Source organism: Oryza brachyantha, chromosome 2, assembly GCF_000231095.2.
Source record: "Oryza brachyantha chromosome 2, ObraRS2, whole genome shotgun sequence".
Taxonomy (NCBI): Eukaryota; Viridiplantae; Streptophyta; class Magnoliopsida; order Poales; family Poaceae; genus Oryza; species Oryza brachyantha.
The window spans coordinates 151,856-178,585 of record NC_023164.2 but is presented as its reverse complement, the minus strand read 5'-3'; the positions used below and the strand labels follow the sequence as shown (position 1 = coordinate 178,585).

At 38.8% G+C, this 26,730-nt stretch overlaps 4 protein-coding genes across 6 annotated transcripts; 3 read left to right on the top strand and 1 right to left on the bottom strand.

The window, feature by feature from the left end:
* Positions 1–3,676: 3,676 nt before the first annotated feature.
* Positions 3,677–5,989, bottom strand: LOC102700492 (WAT1-related protein At3g30340-like). 2 transcript variants are annotated; one of them, XM_006646701.3, is made up of 6 exons: positions 5,686–5,989; positions 5,406–5,468; positions 5,190–5,306; positions 4,701–5,094; positions 4,458–4,609; positions 3,677–4,271 (listed from the first exon to the last, which is right to left on the bottom strand). In XM_006646701.3, the coding sequence occupies exons 1-6, from the start codon at positions 5,874–5,876 to the stop codon at positions 4,115–4,117; spliced, it is 1,074 nt and encodes a 357-aa protein (XP_006646764.2). In that variant the 5' UTR covers positions 5,877–5,989; the 3' UTR covers positions 3,677–4,114. The 2 variants fall into 2 exon arrangements, with proteins under 2 accessions (XP_006646764.2, XP_015688884.1); XM_015833398.2 differs by lacking the exon at positions 5,406–5,468.
* A 5,417-nt stretch (positions 5,990–11,406) lies between these two features.
* Positions 11,407–14,731, top strand: LOC102721141 (WAT1-related protein At3g30340-like). Of its 2 annotated transcripts, none has more exons than XM_006648143.2 (6): positions 11,407–11,631; positions 11,776–11,838; positions 11,977–12,081; positions 12,475–12,868; positions 13,353–13,504; positions 14,380–14,731. In XM_006648143.2, exons 1-6 carry the CDS (start codon positions 11,450–11,452, stop codon positions 14,516–14,518), a joined length of 1,035 nt encoding a protein of 344 aa, XP_006648206.1. In that variant the 5' UTR covers positions 11,407–11,449; the 3' UTR covers positions 14,519–14,731. The 2 variants fall into 2 exon arrangements, with proteins under 2 accessions (XP_006648206.1, XP_015689055.1); XM_015833569.1 differs by having other exon boundaries at positions 13,353–13,500; positions 14,380–14,467.
* Positions 14,732–19,808: 5,077 nt separating this feature from the next.
* On the top strand, positions 19,809–21,435 carry LOC102700208 (WAT1-related protein At3g30340-like). The gene is made up of 5 exons (XM_006646700.2): positions 19,809–20,013; positions 20,158–20,220; positions 20,322–20,835; positions 20,934–21,085; positions 21,206–21,435. The coding sequence occupies exons 1-5, from the start codon at positions 19,820–19,822 to the stop codon at positions 21,354–21,356; spliced, it is 1,074 nt and encodes a 357-aa protein (XP_006646763.2). The 5' UTR covers positions 19,809–19,819; the 3' UTR covers positions 21,357–21,435.
* Positions 21,436–23,169: 1,734 nt separating this feature from the next.
* On the top strand, positions 23,170–24,149 carry LOC102720857 (putative invertase inhibitor). Its single transcript, XM_006648142.3, has one exon. It carries the CDS (start codon positions 23,338–23,340, stop codon positions 23,905–23,907), a length of 570 nt encoding a protein of 189 aa, XP_006648205.2. The 5' UTR covers positions 23,170–23,337; the 3' UTR covers positions 23,908–24,149.
* Positions 24,150–26,730: the final 2,581 nt, after the last annotated feature.

Sequence of the window (26,730 nt, the reverse complement as noted above, 5' to 3'; positions counted from 1 at the left end):
CATAGTGATAAGATTTTTTAAAATATAATCAAAACCAAGTGAAGTGACGCCGTGTTTGAATGTATTTTATAATTCAATAGTTAAATCACACGTATTCTTCTTGTCTTATTATCATGGGATGCCATAAAAACCCTTCTTGTACTGTTTCTATTATGCAAGAGTCTCTTATATCTAGCTAACTACCTGTATATGTGAGAACGTTTGACGACTTCATCACTCGTTATTATTTATTTTGTTTACCATAAAACAAATCGCAAAAGGTGAATTATAGTGGTAATTATTTGGGGAACAAAACAGGAGCATGACACATGATAAGTTTCACGGTCATATATCCGCCGTGTACTTGCAAATATGATATTTGTGCCCTATATAAAAGAAGTGCCCATATATACCATTAGCTCAGTTCAGGTACATAAGACAAGTCAAATTAAATATTTGTAGTTATATATTGTTCGTATTTTTTTTATGATTAGTTGTTCACCAACGAACAATTAATGGTATGCCCTCGATCAGCGTTGAGCCTACGTACGTGACATGTACACCAGTATATTCAAACTATAGTATTGCTGCTATAGTATTGCTGCCTTTCAAGGGACATTTAACTTTTTGTCACTTGTACAAATATTCACTATACATTTACTACTGGATCTACATGTCATAGACTAATAATGGCCCACGTACATGTCATAGATAACAAGGGGTAAATCTGTTTTGACCACTTGGGTGATCAACAAAGAGGATGGGTAGAACATCAATTAAGGAGTATCTCTCCGTCCGTTTATATATATAAAAGATAGATATTCTGTGGTTAATTTCAATGATGTCCAAATATCTTTGAGGAGTCCATTGGTTCCCTAAGCATTCAATACTTCAAACAACTAGTTTTGTTCCTTTTATCCAGCCTTCCATTATGTCTTATCCCCACTACTCATCCAATTTAGTAATTGTGACAAACAGAATACATGTAGTGGTATAAATATATATTGGTGTGTTTTAATGAGGGTCGTCGTCCTTAAACTCTCCTTAAAATCCTAGGACTGCATACCTAAATAGATGGGAAGGAGGAGGGAGTATTAGTCTACATAAACACACATCAATAATATGCATATATGTAAAATGTGATTATCAAACTGATTAAGGAAGGATCCCTTTGCCTAAGGTACATCGGTCCAACCACTGGCTGTCGGTGTCCACGTGTCGAGTTCCTACTTGCTCTCGCTTGCCAGTTCGTACGAGGACCAGGTGGGTCGTACGGACACATCCACTGACGCGGCGACACGTGGGGCCACATGCCATCAAAAGTCGAGGTGGGGACCCCCACGTGGACCGTCTTGCAGACCGAGCCTCGTACGAGCCAACCAAAATCCCATTTCTTTATTTTATTTTTCGTAGAGAAATGAAAACATGTACCCATGTTTGGGCACCGTCGGTCTCAAACTTGCAGGCAATTTACATCCAAGCTTTCCAGCTTGCAAGTTTCCATTTTCTAGCCCCAAAACCAGACAAACATAGCTTTATGACCTAACTAAATAATCAATTAAGGTCTGAACCGAGACTAATGGTTTTACTGGTCACGACGTGGCATCCAAAAAAAAGAAAGATGATGTGTCAATTAATTTAACCATTCATGCTTCCTTGTCCTTTTGGATAAACAAGGGGCGAGCGGAGTGAGACTGGAAAAAGAGGTACTATTCTTTACGCCTTAAAAAAACAAGTTGTCGATTCTTCCATCTAACTAGTCTAAACTAATACAAGTGGACCTCTTTGCTGACTAGTCCCGAGGTTAAAGAAAATATTTCTTTCTAAAGTTGACAAGTACACTTGTTTCAACTAGACCCCTTAAAAATTTAGCGACTAAATAACAAACTTTTAGAGATGAAATACCATTTACTTTGAGCTTTCAATGTACGTAGATTTCTTAGATACAATGAAAAACCCATTCAATGCATATATGGATCTTATCACGTATTTCGCTAGCTACCATTAGATGTTTGCACACACATTTATAAATGGTAGTACAATATCTTATAAAAGTTACATGAACTGTTGATGTGCAAGATACAATTAGCAATAGGTACATCCATGTTATTTATAGGTAGCATTGCGAATAAGCATCGTGCAGTAGTTTAACTATAAGCTTCGTCTTGAAATGGCTTACTCTTTTTTTATTTTATTCTTTATTTAAATTCCCCTCTTAAAGATATAGAAGTAGCTCTTGCATTGAAACCACACAGTATTAATTGCCTTTTCTTCATGCCTATCATACACATAGGCAAAAAAAAAAGAAGATATAAACATGTCTTTTTCAAGCTTCCAATGTAGACTTTTTTAGAACCCATGAAAAATAATATAAATTTATCCCATATGTTGCTAGCTACCACCAAACGTGTAATAGGAATTACGCACACATAATTATAAATGTTAGTGTAATGATCTAAAGTAAGTACCAACAAATGGTGCTAGTTCAATAAGAATTGTTTATGTGGAAATAATTTGTCTTTCAGCATCGTCTTTACTAGACATACACCCATTGTAAAAGCTTTTAGAAAAGTCAACACAAAATGTAGGGTTAACGTACGTGCAAATTCCATATGGGCCTTAGAGCAGTTTTCTAAGACAACCTTAGGGCCCAATTGAAACAACTGCAGCTGAACGTGGCTCACAAAACAAGATAGGTTATTAGTATATGATTAATTAGATATTAATTATTACAAACTCAGTAGATTTGTTTCATTTTTTAAATAAACTTATATATATATATAAAGATTTTGCACAAAATATATCATATAGTAGTTTAATAGTGTGCTAAAAGAAAGCGGGAGAATTGAATCAAAAAGCTTTGCTGAATAGTTAGAGCCCATGATGAGCTATAATGCACATCCATATTATTTTTGGGCTACCATTAGGAATAAGCACTCCCAACACTTTAGCTAAAGTTTGTCTTGAAATGAATTGCTCTTTTTTTTTGTTGTTGTTGTTCTTTATGTAATTGGCCTCCATTAGAGAACATATAGAATAGAGACATGTGTTAATATGTGTATATGCTAAGTGTGTTAACCTGCTGCATGCCTTAATAAGATAGATAGAAACCCACTAGTATGCCTTCACGTATATATATGTGTGCTAATTAAGTGTAGTGTTGCCAAGATCGATATAGCTGGTTTAGGATAGCTCAATTTTAACTCTTACATCGATGGGCGTGTAGGAATATATATGTATGTATGTGATGTGGCTAATTAATTAATTAATTAATTAAAGCGCCCGCGCCCGCATAATAAGTAAACCAGTCATCGAGCATTTGCCACCACAAAATGGGCTTGGGCCGGGAGGGAGGGAACTTTTTAATAAGGCCATAATAATGGGAAATGCGCGAAAAACGAACACGAAGAGAGGGAGAAGTAAATATATATTGGCAAATTAGACAAGTAAAGTGGCAGTAAAAGAAAGAAAGACAATACACATTTAATTTAATTTAATTTGTAGTAAAGAGAGAGTTGCTCCTCAGAGTAACATGCATGTATGCATTCGTAGTGGGCCGGACGTACCGCACCAATCGGCCCAAATCAAATAAGAAGGCCCACGGTGTAGCCACATCTTCTTTTCCTCAAAAGAAATACAATATATGCATCATAGTATCATATCTCTCACATCTCTCTTGAACGTACGGTTAATTAAAATCTGGGAGAATCAAAGCAAGAAATTAAAATTAGGCAAGTCAACGCTAAGACATCGATACGGACCGATTTATCAGCCAATCGAATTGATCTGCATGGAAAAGCATCTTAGTTATTTGTTGTCCTTTTAATTTTGTTGTAGGGTTTGAACTGGTACGTGATGCACCATTACGAGACAAAGAGAGAAGCATGTAAATGACTCTTGATCCGTGCAATTAACTTACAAAATCAATCATCTTGACCAGCTTCCCTCTTAATTGGTCTTTAAGAAGAAAAGCATACTCGGACCTAGCTATATATATATAGTTACACGCACGGCACGGGGAAGGGGAAAACAGGGCCGGGAACTTTTTTTTTTTTTTACGTGAGCGAGGAGGACTCTTTTCTCTATAGATTAAATTTGGTTTGATGCATGCACATATATATGCAGCTTGTATTAATTAGGCAGTTTGCATGTGTACAGTAGTAGTGGTTTGTTGAGGCTGCAGCACATTGGGTGCAGGAGACGTCGACGATGGTGCCATTGCCTGCTGCTCTTTACTCTTTCCCCATAGAACCAAGTACAGCCCCACGATGACCAGAGCAGACCCTATCACACTGCACATGCATTCATTCATGCAGTGCACATAATTAATTAATATATAGTATCAAAATTCCATTAATTAACCCTTGATGGCAGTAGCTAATTAGTAGTATGAAAAGATATATATATATATATATATATATATATAGTACTTAGGCTAGTAGCTAGCTAGTCCAATTAACATATAATACGATACGTACGTTCCAAGATGGAGCTGCTCATGGAGAACGATGACGTTGATAGCAGCTGCGATTATCTGGATGAGGGGCGTGAATGCAGTGGTGAACACAGGCCCTCTCTGCTCCACGCACCATGACATGGCCAAGAATCCTATCCCTGACCCAACTATCCCCTGTATATGTATACACATACCATAATTCATTCATTCATTCATATATTATGAATTGTAAATTAGTAAGGTGTTTGTGTATACATATACATACCACAAAGAGGACGGTGATGATCTGAAGCTTGGTGGTTAAGATCCATGGAGATAGGGTAAGTTTGTCGACGGCGAGGGCGACGGCAGCCATCTGAAGGAAGCTGAGAAGGAACATGAGGGCAGTCCCCGAGTAGAGCGCAGGGTACTTGCTGCCGATCTTGGACTGCAGGATGAACCACAGCGACCAGCAAGCTGACCCACCCAGCAGCGCCACTGACCCCATCGCCCATCTCTGCGCCGCCATTGCTGCTGGACTTGGAGCAGCAGCAGCACGCAGCTGCTTGGTCAGCGATGGACCCTGGTACAGAGCAAGGATCATCGCTGCACTGAATCCTAACACTGTGCCTCCCACTTTAGCTATGCCAGCTCCCGTCTTCACCTCCACTTTCTCCAGCCTGCATGCACTTAATTGTACTAGCTACATGCTTTCACCAGTCATACAATTATAATTAGCTACGTAGAGTAGAACCAACCGTCCGTCCGTACGTACCCACAAGGCAGGGCTACAAGGAAGGTGAAGATGGGAGTCATGTTGATGAAGGCGCATGCGAATGTTGCGGTGGTGTACTGCAGCCCCAGGAAGAAGAGCCATTGGGTAAGGGAAGCTCTGCATGCAACATTTAGTTTTACTTACTTAATTAACTAATCGATCGTGTGTATATCTTTAATTCCATCAAGTTAATTAATTAAAACAAGCTATATATACCCGAGCACCGCACTGAAGAAGAGATACACCAAGATTTCAGCTGTAAGCTTAGGTCTTGTCTTCCTGCATGCATGAATGCAGAGTACATACGTATATATCCACCAAAACACATGCATGTACGTATGTTTCTATATATATATATGTATGTATGCTTGCTGCTACTAATGACCGATTATTAATTGCATGCATAAACTACTCTATCAAATAGATAGTAACGACATGCATCAGATTATTGGATTTATATTGGAAGTGAATATATATAATGTATGTACGTACGTACCTCTCCCTGAAGTAGGCGATTGGGGCGAGGAAGAGAGTGGCGATGAGCTGACGAAGGGTGATGAGGACGGTGGTGTGCATCCCCTGGTTGAAGGCCATCTTCGTCAAAGTGTTCATCACCGCGAACACCACCACAACTCCCACCATTGTCATCGTTGGCTTCCAGCTACCCATCTTATCTCTTCTATCCATCTCAACGCACCTACCTAGCTTTCTCTATATTTCTTCTTCTTCTTCTTTTTTGTATATATATCTACTATACTTAGCTGCAATTAATAATCTATATATGCTTTCTACTTGCTAGCTATCGGTATGTATGTGGCAAGGATTTATATATATGCATGCCCTGCCCTCCAGATGTACTTAATATATATATAATATTCCATTCATTTGCTTAATTACATCTCTCTGTACGTACCTGTGTTTTCATTGCTTTAATTATGTGCATTCCAGAATATTAATGATGCCAATAAGATATGGTGCATATATATACAATTAATTAGCTTTACCCTCCCACACCACTCAAATTGAACAACTTATCATCTGCATGTCCATAATATTTTTTTTTAAAAAAAAGCAGAAGAATTTGTTCATCAACTTTGTGCAACATATTTAAAAATAAAAGAGAGAAAAGAGAAGGTTTGGATGCCTAGATAGGATAGCTAGCTTGGAAAAGGTACGCGTTAGATTACATGACAAGGAGTACTATAATTATATATGTATATGTCAAAGAACACCGATGGTGCATGTGGTCTCTTTAATTATGCACTTTTTGGTGCCATAGTACGTAGTTAATTATATATAAATATCAGGGCCATAGTCTTTTTCTCCTGCCTTAGATCGATCATATATATCTAGCAGTGATTAATTTGTCGTGCATTTTAATTAATTACACTTTAGCTCAATATTTTTATCAAAGGGCCGGCATAACTTATATATAGGGCCGGAATGATACATAAAGAACAGCTAGCTTTTTTTTTCTTCTTCTTAAAGAAAATTAAATGAGATGCTTTCATTTTGGTGCGTCATCCGTAGTTGGTCAGCAAGGTGAGTTGGGGGGCAAGAAAAAGAGAATTAAAGGTATATGCTCCAACAAGGAAAAGAAAAAGAAGGAATTGACACAAATACACATATCAAACTAGTGTACCATACCATACCAGATACCATGCAAATTAAAAGGCACAGCACAGCACAGCTGGGCCTCTCTTCTCTTCAGGGCATCCAATGCTCCGGCCTCCATTGATTATTGATTAGTATATTATATATATTTGGAATAACATTCAATGCATGAATGAAGGAATTGATATGATGATGTGTCATTTCGCACATGGGCCGACCTATGCTAACAATTATATAAGTATTTAATCTAATCTTCTCCAGCTGCAGCCTGCTGGGCATATTTAATTTTAATTTACTCTGATGCTATTTCCCTCTAGCTAGCTGGTCGAATATAATTTCTTTCGTTTGCATGCGAATTAGTAGTCAATTCGTATAATCGACCAATCGATCGTAATGGCCATATATAATATAGTATATAGCATGACTCACATATGCAGTAGTGCATTAATATGCTGATTTTTATGCCCCCGTCATATATGCCAATAACCGACCAGGCATCATATCAGAAACAGTAAATATATTCAACCTACCTTTGTGTGTGTGCTGAATAATTTCTATGCTCTGCTTTTGCTTGCTCAACCTTTTTTCCCTGTTTCGTTAATTAAGCGATGGATGCTCCTTCTTTTTTGATGAAATGAAACTAACTTTGCTCGATCGATCCGTCAAAACATAAAGTGAGGTTACATAATACTACTACATGTCTCTAAATATTTGACGCCGTTAATTTTTTTATTCATATTAATTTGACAATTCATCTTAATTAAAAAATAAATATTATTAATTATTTTTATATCATTTTATTTATTGTTAAGTATACTTTTATATATATATATATCTTTACATATTTTTTTTAAAAATTAAATAAGACGAATGATCAAACGTGTATAAAAAAATTAACAGCGGAGGGAAGTAATTACAAGGAAACATGCATTGCACTACTAACTGCAACGAGATTCCGATCGAAATGGAAGTACTAATGCTGGTAGCCGACACTGCCAAATGGTTTGCAAAGCAGGGAATTCGATCCTTGACGTTCTATGTCTCCCTTGATCGAGTTAGTTCCACGAATTTCAAAACCATTTTTTCCCTTTTTCATGTGGGACTTGGTACATCATGCATATTTTTCAATTCTTTGTGCCAAACGATGGACGGACAGATGGAGCATATATATATATATATATACTAGTTCTTTATTTTATTATTGTATTTTCTTCTTTCGCAAAAAGGTGAGAGAATACGAATAAAAGTGCTCCATCTGATCGTAAATATTTTTTAATGTCCAAGGCAAGATTTAATCAAACTCTTTTGAACGTCAGTAAATTGAAATGCTTAGTTAGAAAATATTGGTAATTAATAGTACTGTCGTAATATTATAATTAAATTTATATAGTGAAAGTTTTAAAAAGTTTAGTTGGGTTTTATTCCAAACATCAAATACTTTATGATTAGAGGAAGTTTATAGTATTATATCCAAATAACCTGTATGTATATATAGGCATACATAACTTGGCTAGAGTCAGTAAGAACATATACTGCTGGAGTACTACAAGTATGTGTGCTTAATGGCGTACGGAGTATATTGGCCGTCAGATGTTCGACATTAATTAGTTAGGAGTGTTAAAATATAGAACGATAATAAAACTAATTATATAAATAAAAACTATTTTATTAGATAAAATTTTAAGCCTAATTAATCTACAATTAGCAAATGTTTACTGTAGCATCATGTTCGTTAATCATGAATTAATTAGGCTCAATAGATTCGTCTCACAAGATAGTCCAGCACGTATGAGGTGAGTTTTATTAATAGTCTATATTTAATACTTTTAATTAATGTCTAAATATTGGGACTTAAAAAAAAGTCAGGGAAAACGAATGTATACGTAGTGCATTGACCTACTGACACGCATGCATCGACGTTCAGGATTCACTGACTTGTCGTCGATTTGATGCGTATACATACCTCCACCTTATAATTTTGCCGTCGTCCCTTTCACAAAAGAAACCGACCGACAGACACACGGAATAACGTGCTAGTCCACGTCGCTGAATAGTAACTAATTAAGATTAAGTGCATATATAATACTTTATCTATATTTTTTAATTTACTTTTATACCTACGTTTAACGACCCATGGTATTAAAAAAATTTATATAGTTATTAATTATTTTAATATAATTTATTTAGTACTAAATACATTTACTTATAATTTTGTATATTTTTAAAAAATTAAATAAAAAAACGGTCAAAATAAATCTAAAAGTTAATGATGCTAAATAAGAGAAAAACGAAAACGAAGAAGAAGGTAATGTCATGCTTCATCTAATTTTCTGGAAGCACGTTGCCATTGCACCCAGCGCCTCCGGCCTGCCGATCCACCGTCTACGCCGTGTTCGGTAGAAAAGATGCGTGTGGAAAATATAGTGTAGATTAGTATATAATTAATTAATTATTTATTTAAAATTTTATAAAATATATTAACATGATTTTTAAAATAATTTTACTATAGAAAATTTTCATAATAAATATACCGTTTAGCAGTTTAGAAAATATATAAAAAAACAAAATATATCGTTTACTTTAGAAGTTTAGAAAATGTGAAAAAAAACGAGTGCCGAACGTGGCTACCTCGACCTACATGACGAACCTATCTCTTTGACCAAGAGCAATTGGGCCTTGCCAGGCCTACTCCCCTCTCTCCATCGGCCTAGCTCACCAATCCGCCCAAAAAAGGCAAAGTCCACATCCCATCCCTCCTTGCCTCACCCCGTTTTGTCAGTGACCATAAAGGAATATTCTTTTCTTGAAATTCAATAAATCCTTGATTTTCTTAGTCCAAAAAATCTTTAAACTTCCACGATTTGTATATCTCAATCCATAATTTCCTATTGACTCCGTTCTAGTCGTCCGCGTATATTAGTGGCACTATTATTTAGTCTAATTACCATCACTTCCTTGGTCTTTGTGTATAGATTTTGATTGTTTGCGTGTAGAATCGCTCGTCAGATTTTCGACGTAAGCAGTTTCTCTTGAAGATCTAGAGCAAAGCAAGTCATCCTAGATCATATTGATATTGTCCTCATATCTGAAACTCTACATGTGTTTATTGCAAAAAAAAAAAAACTTGCACGCGCTAGGTCACACCTGTTTTGTTCTGCCGCGATTCGCCATATAGTCAGTGACGAGGGCACCATCACTGAGGACCAGTGAGCTGCAATTCCTTGCTAGCTGTAGCAATACCTGTCCTAGAGAGAGTGCAAAAGAACCTTTTCTGCTGTGTTTTTTTGAGTCGAATCACAAGTTCACTGGACACTGAAATTTTTTTACTTGGGTTACGATATTATGTAATTGGTCAAGTCTCCGATACATTTTACTGGTAGTATTATACTACCACTAGAAAAAGAGTACTTTTGTACTTTGTTAATTACTTGATTAGTAGTATTTTGTAATTTTGTTTTTGTTTGCAATAAAGATCACAATAAAAAGGATGATATAACCCCTTCACATTTTTACTTGGTAGTATAATTTAATCACAGTCATCCAATAAAAATAGATCAACGATATGGATTAAGTTATATTACCAGTAAAATACACCGCAGTCAATTGGAGCATGTGCTCTCCTATGGTGGTATCCTTATTGTTTGTGAGGATGTTTCTGTGCTTTTTGGATCTTTCACCATTGAAAGAACCTGCAAGTTGGGTTATCTCGTCCGCTTTGGTTCTGCTGCTGCATCCTGAAATTCTAATGTTCCATGGCTTGCCTGCCAGTGGTCTGTTCATGCTACCTGCAAAATCAGTGTTCAGCTGGAACACAACACAGCACTACCCTTGAGGCCGACAGCTGGCAACATACTGTACACACAAGAAGACAGAATGTAAAATCCATGAGATCATGAGTAGACCGGTAGCTCTCTTGTCAGCTCAAGATGCAAAGGAAAGAGCAATGCCGAATCATAAGTGATATTGTGCAGAACTGGAGTTTAATGGATGAACGGAATGCGTACAGCTAGGTAGATGATGTATGGTGCCTTGCTCTTAAGATGCTAGCATGTATTCCCTTGGGAAACATACAAAATCGAGTACCTATTCTTGACTAGATCGCCGGCATCTATCTAGCAAACACTAACACTAGTCTTCCCTTTGCCAGGACTGGAGTACAAGCAGCTCGCTCATATTGCTTCAGCTTCAGCAATGGCTACAGGTTAGGTTAGCATCTAATCCCCTGCTCTGAAAGAACGATTCTTGGACTTTGCTCTTTCAATCTTATCCCAACAGTACAGCTAGGCAACTAGTCATGCGTTTTGTACCATTGTTTCTCAGGCTCAGCTCAAACAATAATTCGATCATGCATATATAGCTTGCCTGTTCCACTGTTCCTTGAGGAGGCTTCCGTTGCTGTACGCCTGTACCAACTACCAACAATTTGAGGCTGCTTGCTTGGCAACCTATTGCATCATATCGCAGCTCATATGTATGTAGAAGCTAATGATCTGACTCTGACCCAGAATCAAAATTGTACCATTCAAGATAGATACATGTGTGGCATTGCCCTTTTCCGCCTGCAGACACATTCTGTATATAAGCTTGCTAAGGATCAACTACTAGGCTTGCTTTCCTGCATCCCTTCTTCAGCTGCAACGCAGAGAATGGAGTGGGTGGAGTTTCTGAAGCCAGTGATTGCAATGTTGGTATTTGACGCGCTCTTCGCTCTGATGACAGCATTGGTCAAGAAGGCATTGGCTGATGGGTTAAACCACGTTGTCTTTATCGCCCTACGCCAGTTTGTCGCAGCACTTCTGCTCACCCCAATTGCATACTTCAAAGAAAGGTTTGTGACACCTTGCAACCTCATGTTATCTCATCAGGTTCTTGATATCTTGTGCGTTTTATAAATGTAACGACTGTTCCAATACCTGCAAATGTCACTATAACTCCCTTGATCACCTATTCTTTTCCCTATAAATGATTTTAGGAATACAAGACCAAGATTCACAAAAGAGATCTTTGCCTACCTATTCATGAGCGCATTGCTTGGGTAAACTTGTATTCTCTTTCTTTTTTCCCCTTTAATCTTGCTTTCTCTTGCTCAGTGCAATGAGAACAAGAAACTGAAGAAGGGAAAAGGTTACATTCAGTTCTGCTTATGCCCTTTTGTATTGTCATGTGTACATAGGGGATTATGTGCTCAGTATCTGTTCTTCCTGGGGTTGAGCTACACGACAGCAACATTCTCCAACATGACTCCTGTTTTCACCTTTTTGATTGCTGTCCCTCTCCAGTAAGTTCTTTCATCTCACACCTCTTTATTTCTGTCTTACAATCTGCTAACGAGACTGAAACTATTGTCAGACTACAGAGAGTCACAACAGTTAAATATATATCTTGTTGAAACAAAAGATTGTAAATGCTTGCCGACTGTAGTTGTAAGGAAACTTGGTCAAACCAAAAGCATAATGGATAAGTACTTTGCTTAGTTTTGTGCAGCCATGCCCCCAAATCCAGTTAAATCAGTGTATGAAGCAGACTGATCACCGTACCATTTCAGAGCTTTGTTTACCTTTTTTTTTTTTAACTAATAAAGAGGAATTCAATGCATGCACAGGTACCTCCAAACTGGTAGAAAAATTGTACTTAATTAAAACACCATCCAGATAATTTTTCCACTGTGCAGATTGGAAACAGTTGATGTGAGGAGCAAGGCGGGGTTGGCAAAAATCATAGGAACACTCGCGTCTGTTGGAGGCGCAACGCTATCGAGCCTGTACAAGGGAGCTGCCTTGACACACACATCATCATCATCATCTGCGAAGGGTATTACATCCGGCATCAGCAAGGGGCGATGGATGCTAGGCTCCGTCTTGCTGATTTTAAACTGCGTCAGCTTCTCGCTGTGGATGCTGCTGCAAGGGAAACTCACAAAGAAATACCCTGCAGTCATCTCCAGCACTGCATTCATGACCTTGTTCAGCTCGATGCAAGCAGGAGTTCTGGCGCTCACAATAGAAAGGCGCCTTTCGGTGTGGTTGCTTCGAGGAAACATACAGATCATAGCTGTTGTTTTTGCAGTAAGTTAACTCTACCCACCACTAATACTAATTCCCCTCTCTGTCTATCTTTTTGTCAATCACAAGCACAAGATTTGATGCAAAATTATCTTCTAAACATTAACCAAAATGATTTGACACAGACACCGTACCTGATTGATCCACCTCACAATAAAAAAAAAAAAGCTCGATCCTATTTCACTGAATGTGGGATGCAAGCGGATCTGATTCTGATAAAGTGGTAAAGGTGGCATTTTTCAACACAGTAAAACAGTAGAGGCCAATGCTGGAGCACACAAGACTTTTTTATGGACATTGATCGATTCACGCGTAAATAGCACTCGACACTATAAGATTAAAGTATTGCACACACTATGGGGCCCAGGCAAAGAATTTCTGAATTCAGGAAGGGACAGGACAGTTCGCAACTGGGAGTGATTCATATTCAGTGCTGCAAGGTGCTGTTGTTCCACTAAAAACTAAAAACACTTATTTGGGTGTGCAGGGAGTGGGAGTATCAGGGATAGGGTATGTGCTGATGACCTGGTGCATCGAGAAGAAGGGGCCGGTGTTCACTGCAGGTTTCATGCCTCTCATCCAGATCATGGCTGCACTCATTGATCTCTTCTTCCTTCACGAACAACTTTTCCTTGGTAGGTACTGCCCTTCCTTTTTCTAGTAGCTACTTGGTTCTACGAAGTCATGAAAGCAACTAACTGTATGTCAAAAAGTGGAAAAGAGATATTCACAATGTGCACAAGTACAAGATAATTTTGGAACTTGACAACTACTCTCGAAATAGTTTATGATAGCACATGATTTGAAAACTAGTGCTTATTATTTAGTGATTAGTTCTTTGAAAGGATTTAGAATGGATATTCCTGTACTATCAACTAGCATCGCTTCAACAATTAATATGTTCCTGAAAAGTTAGAAATTCAAATACTCCCTACGTTATTAAATACTGCATCACTTTTATAATATAAGATGTTTGACTTTTTATTTCAACGTTTGACCATTCATCTTATTAAAAAATTTAATACAAATATAAAAAATAACAAGTTGTGTTTAAAGTTCTTTTGATAATAAAAGTAAGTCACAAGCAAAATAAATGATATTTTCATAATTTTTTAATAAAATAAATGATCAAACATTATAAGTAAAAAAATCAAACATCTTATATTATGAAATGGAGGGAGTAACTGATACTGGCATTATTCAAGTTAAACTTCTAACCACTTGTATTTTTTTAAAAAAAAAACTTGAAATTACTCCATGTTATATTATTGAAGTTTGTAGCGTCATAAATTGATCTCACAACTTACATTCATGATAATATAACTAATTGTTGTTTTCAAGGTGAGATGACCATAGTCAACCGTGACAATTATTTGAGAACAGATGGAATAACTATCGGCCAAAGGACAACTTTATTACACAGATGGAGTGAGAGTGCACTTAATTTGGAAAACATTGGGATCGACATACTAAAAGTCTAACTTGTGTGCATGTTTTCCTTTCTGTGGTTGCAGTGCGGTAGGTGCTGCTCTTGTAATCGGAGGCCTCTATCTTCTCCTCTGGGGTAAGACCAAGGAACCATCAGCTACTGCTTTATTGCCAAAACCAGTGGAACAAGACACCGAGAAAAAAGCAAATTTCGAAACATATTAGTATTTAGTCTTTGTGATGAAAAAAGTCATCCCAAATGACGCACCTAACAGCTACACACTTGAGTAGTCATATGTAGCCAATGTCAAAAACTATAAATAATTGAGAATCGCAATTGTGAGCAAATCCCATATGACATTTGGCTCTTTTTGTAAATAAAAAAAAACCAAACAATCACCGTAGCTAGCAGAAACAGGGACACTGTTCATCATGGACAGGCGGGCAGATGCGACTCAAGGACACTACCTTTTGCCGGTTCTTTCTTTTGGACATTGCTCACACCCCACTACCCAGAGCCGTCGATTTCTTCTATATGGTCGTGTCCAAGTCCAGTCAAAGCGATGCATGCAGCGACTATCGATCGTGAACTCAAGTTTCATAGGCACCGCTCATGCATAAAAAGATAATACTTTCGTTTCATATCGTAAAACTTTCTAGTCTTACCTAAATTCATCAATTGATGAATATAATATATATATATATATATATATATATATATAGATTCATTAGTATCCATAAGAATATAGGCAAGGTTAGAAAATCTTACATTGTGAAACGGAAGGAGTGTGTGATTTGGATATGAAAGTAAAGAGAGAGCTGTCACACACAAGGTGAGCCCTCCATTGCCTCCTTTCATGGTATTCTACTGTTCCTGCCTCTTGACATATTGGATTACTAAGCAAGGACCAATACAACGTGAGGCTGTGGGGGCTCCAGCTCCCCTACACACTTGTCCCCATTGAGATCAAGAGAAAAATAAGAGGAAAAAAAGAAGGGAACGATAAGAAGAGGGGTCGAAGGAAGGAGAAGACAATAAGCCCTCCTCTATCAAAATCCTGCATTCGCCCCTATAACTTAGTGAAAATATGTCACTAATGTAATTATTAGATCACATCTGATCCATGTACACATTGCGTGATTGTGCAAAAATATTTTGACATGGGTATGTTAAGTTGAGTGCCCTATCCATCGAAGATCTTGTTAGAGTTTGTATCAAATAAGACAGTGTCACGTAGTTAGTTGTAGTGTTTGTGACTTAGAGTTCTAATAGGTATTAAGGTAGCCATAGAGTCAAACTCCATCTTAGTTTATATGAATTGTTGTAGCTGCATAACGACTAAACAATTATAGCATATGTGAGGGTACGAGTGACTAACGGTAACGACTAAACAATTATAGCATATGTGAGGGTACGAGTGACTAACGAACGTCGGTCGATGGCTTGATACACTATAAATATGCTAGGTATTTCCGTGTTCAATTCGCGTTTGATTTGCGATATCGAGTTTAGTTCATGTTTGATTTTCAATATCAATTTTGGGGCTGGTCTAGCAACATATCCTTGACAGAGGGAGTAGGATGGATACCGAAAAATGACTATTACGAGACTCTGACGGATGGACGGAGATAACGAATGAAACTATTTCGCACTTTATATGAAATATTACCTTTGAGTTTCGCTATGGCACGAGGGTTTGGTGGGCATTTATATTGGAGTATTACCTTTGAGTATTCCACGGTTTGTGCCATCGTCATCCCGTGATGAAAGTCTATTCTGTGCCCACTCATGCGGAGAGAGCGCACGCGGACACTCTCAAAACAACTATTTTTTAACTTTTATATTTTTGCTTTTTGTGTATAATTTTTACATGTATAAATTTATATGTATAATTTTTTTCTAATATAACGTTTTGTGTATATATAATATTTGTATCTAGGTAGATTTTCATATAGAGTTTGTATGCATAAAGATATGCTATATAGTTTATATGACTAAAGTTTATGTGCCTAAAGTTTGTACGTATAAAGTTAATATAAAGAGAAAGCTGGAGGATAACTGTTCGTGCGCTCCTCCCACATGCGCACACTCGCTAATTAGACCTACGCATCCCGTGAGACCATTTGACCCAAACACGTACGCCTGCCAGGGCCCAAGATGGAGGAGAAACCGAAGATGGCGATGGTGAGAGGAGACCACAGTTTCGAAACAATATACGTACGATCCAATTATACGACATACGTACGACTGAAACACTGTAATTATTAATTGGGTAAAGGAGGTCAACACTGTAGCCGATGGGTGGACGAGTCGAACGTGAGTCGGATGGTTGAGTCGCACACATAGCAATTTTTGTTTTGAAACATGCCGCCCGGGAAAACCGGTGAACACGATCGAGTAATTTGGAGACCGCAGTTTCTCCCAGAGCTTCCTGATATATTAACCTACTATCCTATCCCGAGTTCGTTTTGGATAGCTCCTTTAATAATTCAGTGACAGTTATGTTAATTTGCAGGAATTAAGATCATATGTAGCTCCTGTTGTAATTTGAAATAGATATAGATAGCTCTCCCTACCACCAGTCTTAATATTTCTCTCTAGATCTCCTTTACCAATCACAGTTATATGTTAATTTCCCGGACTTGCTGAAATTTTTTCTTGTAAACATAAATCAAAATGATTTGACGCAAAACATGCATGCTTTAACTTAATTTGTCCTCGTCGCAACTGAAAAAGGGAAAAATCCTAGGTATATATTTCACTGAATTTGGGATGCAGCCGAATCGATTCTGATGAAATGGGCACTTTTCGACACAGTAAAAACAGTGGAGTCCATTGCTGGAGTGGAGCACACAATTAAGCTTTAGATAGATATATAGTTGTATTAATTATGCGCAAGTAGCACTTTATCAACACTTGAAGATATATACAGGATTACATGTACACTATATATGGCCCCAGGCCAAGAATTTCTGAATTCGGGAAGTGACAGGACAGTTCGTCTCAACTGGCAGGGTGTGATTCAGATTCAGCAGTGCAGGGTGCTGTTGCTCCACTGAAAATAATAACTTTGCACTTTTTTGGGAGTGGGAGTTTCAGGGACAGGGTATGTGCTGATGACCGGCCTGGTGCATCCAGAAGAAGGGCCCAGTGTTGTGTTCACTGCAGGCTTCATTCTCCTCATCCAGATCATGGCATGCTTCCTAGTAGCCATTTGGCTCTTAAAAAGTCATGAAAACAACTGTGTGGCAACAAATGGACAACACAAACCTTCACAATTAGGCACAAGTACTAGATAACTTTGGAATTTGACAACTATACTCCAAATAATTTATGATAGCGCGCACATGATCATTTGAAAGCTCATGGTTACTATATATATATATATATATTCCCTCTATTTTAAAACATGCTGCTACTTTGTGTCATTAGGACAAAATAGTTTAACTAAATGTTACTCTATTAGAATATAACATCTATAATATAAAATTGATATTATTAGATTCATATTCAAAAGTACTTTCTTATAATTATGCTTTATGTCATGTAAGTGATATATTAGTAGCGTAATATTTGATTAAACTCTTGGCCTAACGATTTAGAATAGATACCATTGTGCTATCAACTAGCATATGCATATCACTTAAAAATAATTGATGTGTTGATGAAAAGTTACAAATTCAAATAACTATCGGCCAAACGACAGATTTAATTACAGAGATGGAGTGGTAGTGCACTTTGGAAAATTATTGGGACACATCAAAAGTCGCACTTTTGTGTTTTCCTTTTGTCGTTGCAGTGCGGTAGGTACTGCTGCTCTTGTGATTGGTGGCCTCTATCGATCTTTTCCTCTGGGGTAAGAACAAAGGAAGCATCACCCAGTTTTAATTTATTGGCAAAAGGAGTGGAACAAGACACGGACAAAAAACATATTTGGAAGTATAAAATGGGCAATTGTAGTAGTTAGTCTTTGTGATGTAAATTAAAGATCACCCTAAATTAATGTCCCGCCTTTCATGCAGCTACCCACTTAATTAGGCCTATGTGCCCAGTGTCACAAAAACCTTAAAAAAATTCAGAGTCACAACTAACAAATTGATAACAATTGTATATCATTGCCATTATACTGTTCCTTTTACTAATTAGTACCACTATAATATTTTTACGGTGATTGCACCAAGCAGTTTTCTTTTAGATTGCTCAAGGCTGGGGCGCAGTTAAGGTCCATAGATTTTCTACAATTAACCTTAAACCGAAATGGCAAAATGATCATGATTTTTCACTAAAAATAACGACACTTGAGGAGCACAATCTTACTGATGAAACATGAAAAGGTGTATATGTGTGCCGGCCATATGATTAATGCATACATAGGATTTTCTGTCTTGCGGAGCATGCATTAGCTAGCAGCAGAGACCTGTTCGTCGTGGACAGGTAGACAGATGCAACTCAAGAACACTTGTACCTTTTGCCGGTTAGTTCTTTTAATTGGCCCTTATTGCTTGCTCCTGAACCGCAGATTTAGAATTTGCCATATGGTCATGTCCAATCAAAGAGACGTATCCATGCAGTGACCATCCATCGTGAACTCTAGTTGTTTCATAGGCACATAAATGCATGTACAAACAGATCGATGATGACTTGGATCATGCATAAATGCAGGTTAGATAGTGGTGGATGAGAGTGAAGAGAGCTGTCACACACAAGGTGAGCGAGCACTCCTTGGCCTCCTTTCCTTGTATTCCTGACTCTGATCTAATGACATACACTAGCTAGCAAGATAGCTATATTGCTAAGTGAAAGTATGCTATTAATCTAACTAACTAGGTTCACAATTAATCCACGTACGTACACACGCCAGGTGATTATGCAAAAAGGAGGTGACGAAATTTCTAATGCTTTCTGATCAAGAATTCTGTAAGTTGAGTGCTCTCGCCTTTTGTTCACTTTATTGGAATTATTTTCAGATGTTTGGGCAGTGGCGGATCTAGAAAAAATATTAGGAGGGGCTGGACGAAAGAAAATTGTTTCTAGTCATCTCTTCTCTTCAGTAATATCAAAAATTTTGTTGTGGGGGCTAAGTAGGGGCTTCAATGACGCAGAGAGGCTAAGTAGTGACTTCAATGACCCTAGCCCCGGTGGTAGATCCGCCCCTGCCTGAAAGGGTACTAGCTAATATATGCTAAAGTAAATCAGGGTATTTTTACTTTCACCTTTGCTCCGAAAATTATATTCTGGGTGTCCCCTGGGATGTCATTTTAATTTTGAGATGAATGTAATATATACTTTTCAGCAGTAACGTTCCACTAGAGGAGAAATATTAGGTATGCTCATAAGCATTAGCGTTCCCCCGGATGAACGAGAGCCGTCGCTTTTTGCGGAACATGAATAAGTGGAGATGGAGGGAGGGCCATGCGTGTGAATATATATATATATATATGTAGTCCATGAGCAGAGTACCAATTAAACCACCTGCATATATATGTTGCACATTTAATTAGCTAGCAGTGGATAGATAGATAGATATGATGATGATGTTGTTGCAGGGTTCGGAGTGTAGGACGGTGATGGCAATGCTGGTGTTCGACCTCATCTCTGCTGTGATGACAGCGCTGGTGAAGAAGGCGCTGCAACAAGGTCTCAACCGCCTCGTCCTCATCACGCTCCGCCAGTTGGTCGCCACTCTCTTCCTCGCTCCAATTGCTTTTTTCAAAGAACGGTACGTACGTATATGCTTATATGTATATATGTTAATGGCAGCAGCTAGCATGCATGTGTATGTGTATGTGTATATCTATAGTTTTCTTTCGATCTCATCAGGGCATAAATTAACATGTGAGATGTACGTGCGTGTTTCCTGCAGGAACACAAGGCCCAAGCTGACATCGGAGATACTTGTGTACCTCTTCTTCAGTGCATTGCTTGGGTAACATAACAACCTAGCTAGCTAGCTACTTAAATTGTCTCTTCTAATAGTAATTTCCAATCCAATGACGAAGCTGGCTAATTTGATCGATATGCATGTAGTGCTGGTCTGTCTCAGTACACCTTCTTCTACGGGCTGCAGTACACGACGGCGACGTACGCCATAACATTCGCCAACTTGTCTCCAGTGCTCACCTTCCTGATTGCCATAGCGCTGAAGGTGGAATCGCTGAACATGAAGAGCAAGGCAGGTGGTGCCAAGATCCTCGGTACGCTGACATCGATGGCGGGCTTGCTGGTGCTGAGCCTGTACAAGGGTGTGGCCCTGACAAACCGATCAGCCATGGAAGCTTCAGGAGCAGGAGGAGAGAAGAAGAAGCAGTGGACGCTGGGGACGGTGGTGCTGCTGGGCAACTGCCTGTGCTTCTCGCTGTGGCTGCTGCTGCAGACGAAGCTGACGAAGAAGTACCCGGCGATCTACTCCAGCACGGCCATCATGTTCTTCATCAGCACGCTGCAGGGTGGGGCGCTGACGCTGGCCACGGGCAGGCTCACCGCCTCCGCCTGGGCCTGGGCTGTCACCACCAAACTGGAAATCCTCACTATCCTCTACTCGGTAATTACTTACTCCTATACTTAATCCTAATTAATTAAGCTAGCTAGCTAGGTAGGTAATTGAAATTGATCGATTAACGTGCTACGTGCTGTGTGCAGGGCGTAATGGCGTCTGGAGTAGGGTACCTGATAATGACATGGTGTGTGGGGAAGAGGGGTCCCGTCTTCACCGCAGCCTTCATACCCGTCATCCAGATCATGGTTGCCTTCATCGACTTCTTCGTCCTCCATGAGCAGCTTCACCTCGGAAGGTATATATATATACTTCCTCGTTATATATATATATGATCTCTTCTCGTGCATGCTTCATGCTTGAATGAATAGAATATATATATGGCAATTAATTAATTAAATTGATGAAAAACGTACAGCGTGGTAGGATCGGTGCTGATGATCCTAGGGCTGTATCTTCTGCTGTGGGGGAAGAAGAGAGACGCTGCTGCTGCTTCCTCGTCGGTGGTGGTCGTATGTTGCCCCAAGCAGCTGGAAGAGGCAGCGGCACCTGTCGTCGTCAAACTATAATTAATTCACTCCCTCCTAATTTGTTTCTTCATCTAGCCAATATACTGATATGTATTATATATATTTGACAATAGAGATATCAAAGACCAATATATATATATATATATATATACATATATATATAGGAAAATTAGATCCTACTACCTGGTGTAGCTACTCCCTCCCTGCACGTCCATAATGAAAAATATTTTCATAACGGTTTCTGCTCTGCCCAACAGAAAATATATACACACACATACACACACAGCTAGCGAGCAAGCATGTTCGATCTACTGTACGTAGGTGCACGATGACAAGACAAGATAAGAAGAGATCAGTGCGCGAGGTTATATTAATTGGCGCCGTGGGATTTGATTTTTTATCACAACCAACCGATGATCGATCGATGCTATCATTTGCCAAAACTGCAAAAGCCAAGTCATCGGGTCTCTTTATTTGTTCCACTCTAAGCCATTAGAACGTCATTGCTATTTTTTAAATTGTAAGAAGGAATATAATACAATTACATTATTTTGCACTCTTCATGCATGCATGCCTTGAGATTAGCTTTGTTATATGACATCACGGAATCTTACATTACCAATTGATTTGAGCATCTGGCAGAGACTAGCTTGCAATTGGTACCAAGAAATAAAATTTGGTGAGGTATTCGTCCTATTTATATCAAGGAGTATATTGCATTGAAAAAAATCAAGGAGATATTTTTAAACACCGATACTTTCTTTATAAATTTTGCTAGAACACACTTAAAGTTTGTTTAATTTGTTGGTAAACATCACCAAAATGCATTATAGAACATCTCCAAAACATGTGGCCTAACGGGCATTCTCTCCCTCTCTCTCTCTTTTTAAAAAACTTCCCGTACGTTGTATTTGGACTGAAAACAATAAAGCAACGGTCCACCTAGAGATCAAATATTTAAAAATTTTAATTCCATTAATCAACTCCGGTCACTACTATTGTATGATAATTTAAAGGCGTGCACCCAAATCAAAAAGGTCATACATGCCCTTCCCCATGCATTGCGCACGTGTTTGATAGAAAAACAAAAAATCAAATGTTTTATCAATAGCAAAAGTGATAAACAATGATCGCATTATCCTCTAATAAATTATAATTTTCTAAAGGTGCACTTCAGTTATATATATGGTCTTACGATGTATAATGTATAGCAAAGCACATAAACTTTGATCGTTCTATAGCAAAATTTACACTCATTATTTTACGATGATTACTAGCTTGATATAGGACGTGATGGTTATATGGCATGAAACCTTGTACGTATGTTTATGATAACAAAGGTTGGTGCTGACGTCAATACGTAGATAAACTATCCATCGAGGCAACATGATCCCATGCATTGTGTACGTACGAGTGTTAATGCGCCAAAGTCTTTGTGTTCTTTTAATACTCTATTTAATTCTTAATTTTTTTAGCTTAAAACTTTATATAAATTTATTTTCAACCTATTTTGAACCCAACCAAATTTAAATTTGATAGGCAAAGGTTGGGCTCATTACCACCCCCGTGTGTACGTAGTGGTATTTCTGTTCTTTTATTTATTGATGAAAAAGTAAAAAAGAAAAAAGAAGGAAAAAGAGGAATCGGGTAGTGTCGAGGTACGTGGTTGAAGTATTCAAACTGAAAAGAGCGGCCGGGGGCATGGATGGAAAGCGCGGGAGGCAGGGAGGGAAGGAGCGTGCGTCTCTCCCTCCCTCCCGTCCCCTCTCCGGCCGCCCACTCTCTGCGTTGCATGCATGCATCTCCGCTCCTCTCCTTCAATTCTATATCTCTATAACCTGCCCGGCTAACGAGACGATCTGTGTCTTCTTCTTCTTCTTCTTCCTCGATCGATCCATCCATCCAATTGTTCCGTCCTGGCTGCTGGCTCACTCAGCTGGACGCGTCACCACACACACTACTCCTGATCCATCCCGACAGGCTAGCTACTAATATATTGAGCTTTAAGCCAGAAGATCCAATGGAGAGCAGCGTGCTCACGTCGTCGCTCACTATCTGCCTCCTCCTAGTGCTCGCCGTGGCGCCGGCGCAGGCCGTCGAGGAGCCGGAGGAGTGCGCCAGCCCGGTCAGCGTCGAGGTGGCGTGCCGCAGCGCCTCCGAGACGCACCACGGCGTGGCCTACGACCACTGCGTCGCGTCGCTGGCCGCCGACCCGCGCAGCAAGGAGGCGGGCAGCCTCCAGGGCCTGGCCATGCTCGCCACCAGGATGGCCATCGACCACGCCGCCAGCACCGAGGCCAAGATCGACGATCTCGCCGACCTGGAACCCGAGGACGCCCGCGCGCGCTACAACCACTGCCTGGACCAGTACGGCGGCGCCGCCGACCTCCTCCGAGACGCCCTCGACAACCTCAAGGTCCGCATCTACGGCACGGCCATGGAGCAGCTGTCCGCCGCGCTGGGCGCCGCCGAGAGCTGCGAGGACGCATGGAAGGACGACCAGATCAACGTCCCCGTGGCAGCGCATGACAGGGAGTACGGCAGGATGGCTCACATCGCGCTCGGCTTCACCCACCACGCCGCCGCCTAACTCCAACCCATCGGATCCGCCCTTAATTTCTTCGATTAATTATACTATCATATTAATTTCACTTTCATTCAATATTCCTTCCTTTATTTATCGCTAATTCATCGCCCATCATCCGCTTGCCTGCCTACCTGCATCTGAAATTTCTTTATTCTTCTTCTACTTAATTTCTGATTGAATATGTATATGTTGTAGGGCTTACTTATCCAGAAGATGATAAACGAATAACAGACAATCTTAATTCACTTCGGTACTGCACACTTTTTCTTGTCACCTAAATAATCACTAAAATATTTAAAAATCTTAACGAGATAGATTAATATAAGATGCATCACTTCACAGATATGTAAGTTTGTTATCATTGTTATAGCTTTGTGGAGTGATATATCTCACGTTAATCCATCTTATCAATTTTTTTTAATTTTTTTATAATTGTTTAGGTGATATGTATGAAAGGAGCGGATATCTTACCAAGGAACGAAAATCCAATATCAACCCTATATGTTTTCTTCTTGTATATTTATGCATTCCGTCTGTTTCTTTGGCGATCTGAATTATGAAATGGAAAATCAGTCCGGATCAAGAAGAAAAAGGAAATCGAACTATTTCTAGGAGCTAATTAATACTAGTGCTACAGATCGAATTCTTGTGATTAATTTAAAAGCACATATACATCGTCAGAGCAAATTAAGGAGTTGTTTGTTTCCATAAGTCTAACATAAGTCTCTTTTAGTCCTACTTTGTTTGTTTAGAGGGATTAAAAGGAACTAAAACCTTATTAAATGACCTACTCAATATTACACACCACACACACATAACTATAGACCTAGAATAGTAGAGTAGGTGTATTATAGGTCTTTAGTCCCTTTTAACATCTCCCTTAGGGACTTATAAACCTAGATAGTTTTAGTCCATTAATATTTAGTCTCTCCTGTTTAGCATTTAAAAAGAACTAAAGTAAAATTCCCTCCAAACAAACAGCCCCTGAGTTGTCACAATGCTAAAAAAGGCACATCATTGTCAAAGACTCAGAAATAGCCATAATTGCAAGTACGTTTGGTACGACAGACACCATTTCGGAATTTGAGCCGGCACCGATGAGAAACGGGACCTATATATGGTTGCACGAGACAGAAGCTATCGGATTGCTTCGGTCGCACTCCCACACCCGGACACCGTTTCATCAAAAGAAATATCAGATTGGCTATCTCTGTTGATTGAATTTTTTTAATTTATCAATTAATTTTTCTGTTTATTAGATTTGTTTTTCAACAACCGTACTGGTTGTCATATGCTTCTATATATGTTTGGTTTATTTTATTACCGTTCAATTTCAATCAACGCGCGTCTCACGAAATCGATTGAGATGGATTCAGTTTTTTAAAAAATGACTAGTCAATAGGTGGCCCCAAGAAATATCCATGCACAAATCTCAAAAGAACCATGCATCCACAAATCAAGAAGAGGGAGATAACATGCACCACAATTTCACAGATTAACAATCTCAACAAAAATGGAACATCTCAGCGGGAGTTGCGAAGCATGATGACCATGACCTCTGTAGAAGCCTCCTCCTCCGGTAGGCGGGGTAAAGTAGGATCTCTGATGAATTTGAAGGGGTTAATTTGCCCAATTCCGATTTGGCTTCCCAAGAGACTAGACTTAATAATCATCGTCAAAAAGCTGTCTAATAAAGTACTAGTATATGGAGTAGTAAAAAACCACACGCCAACACAGTTGAACCAGAAAAAAACAGAACCAATGCCTTTGACAGTTGGTGGAATCGATCGAACTGGTAAAAAAATAATGAAGCGATCGAGCAGTTTTTTTGGTGACCCGGCGATGGTTTTTTAAATCGGACCGGTTTTTAATTTTATAAATATTATGTTACTCCATTATATTTACTTTAAATCGGACCGGTTTGTTTACGAATATTTTTATCAATTTATGATAGTTCTATGTTCAAAGAAATGCAAATAAAATATAATACTAATAAATTAAAAATTGACGGTCCCACAGATGAATGGGTGGCCTGAGGACAGTCCCAATGTTGCATTAATGATGGTTTCTATCCCCATTAAATAGTTTGCCACATAAACAAAATGATGATATGACAATGTAATTAATGAAGAAAAAGAGAAAAAAAATATTAGAAATGGTTTCCTCGTAAAGAAACCAAGTCTTCTCTTCACCCAATACACCAAGAAACCATAAATTCACTATTGGAAAGAAACCACTAGAAAACACTAGTTTCTAGAAGGCACATGTGTCATGCTCACAATTGGTGTAATATATAGAGTTAGGAGAGAAAAAGAAAAAACCATTATTACTCAAAGACACCCCATTATAAAAAATAGTTTCTATAGATGATTTCTTATACTATGGCAACCGTATTGATTTCTAATATTCCATAAGGACTGCCCTGAGTGGGTCCTCCGATTTTATTTTACTGTGGTGCGGTACTATACACATAATGTTAGTTAATGTGAGTAATGGCATTGATCAAAACAAGTGGAGGTTAAGGTTATCGTACATGCACGTCGAGGAATCCTAAATTTGGACACAATATAAAAATATTTAAGGAAAGCATCTAGCCATTTTAAAAGTTAAAGGGCATGCATTTGACTGAACAAGGACAAGATCACAACTAAGAAGCTTAAGGTAGCCAAATGTGAGTGGAGCAAAGTAGATCAGCTTCGGAGGCAACACAACTGCTAACCACTTAAAAGAAGTAGAGCTACACGAGCTAGCTATATACTGTGCATGCATGCAAACTAGCTTCAAGTAGGACATATGCAGCCACGTGGCCATTATGTGATATATCAA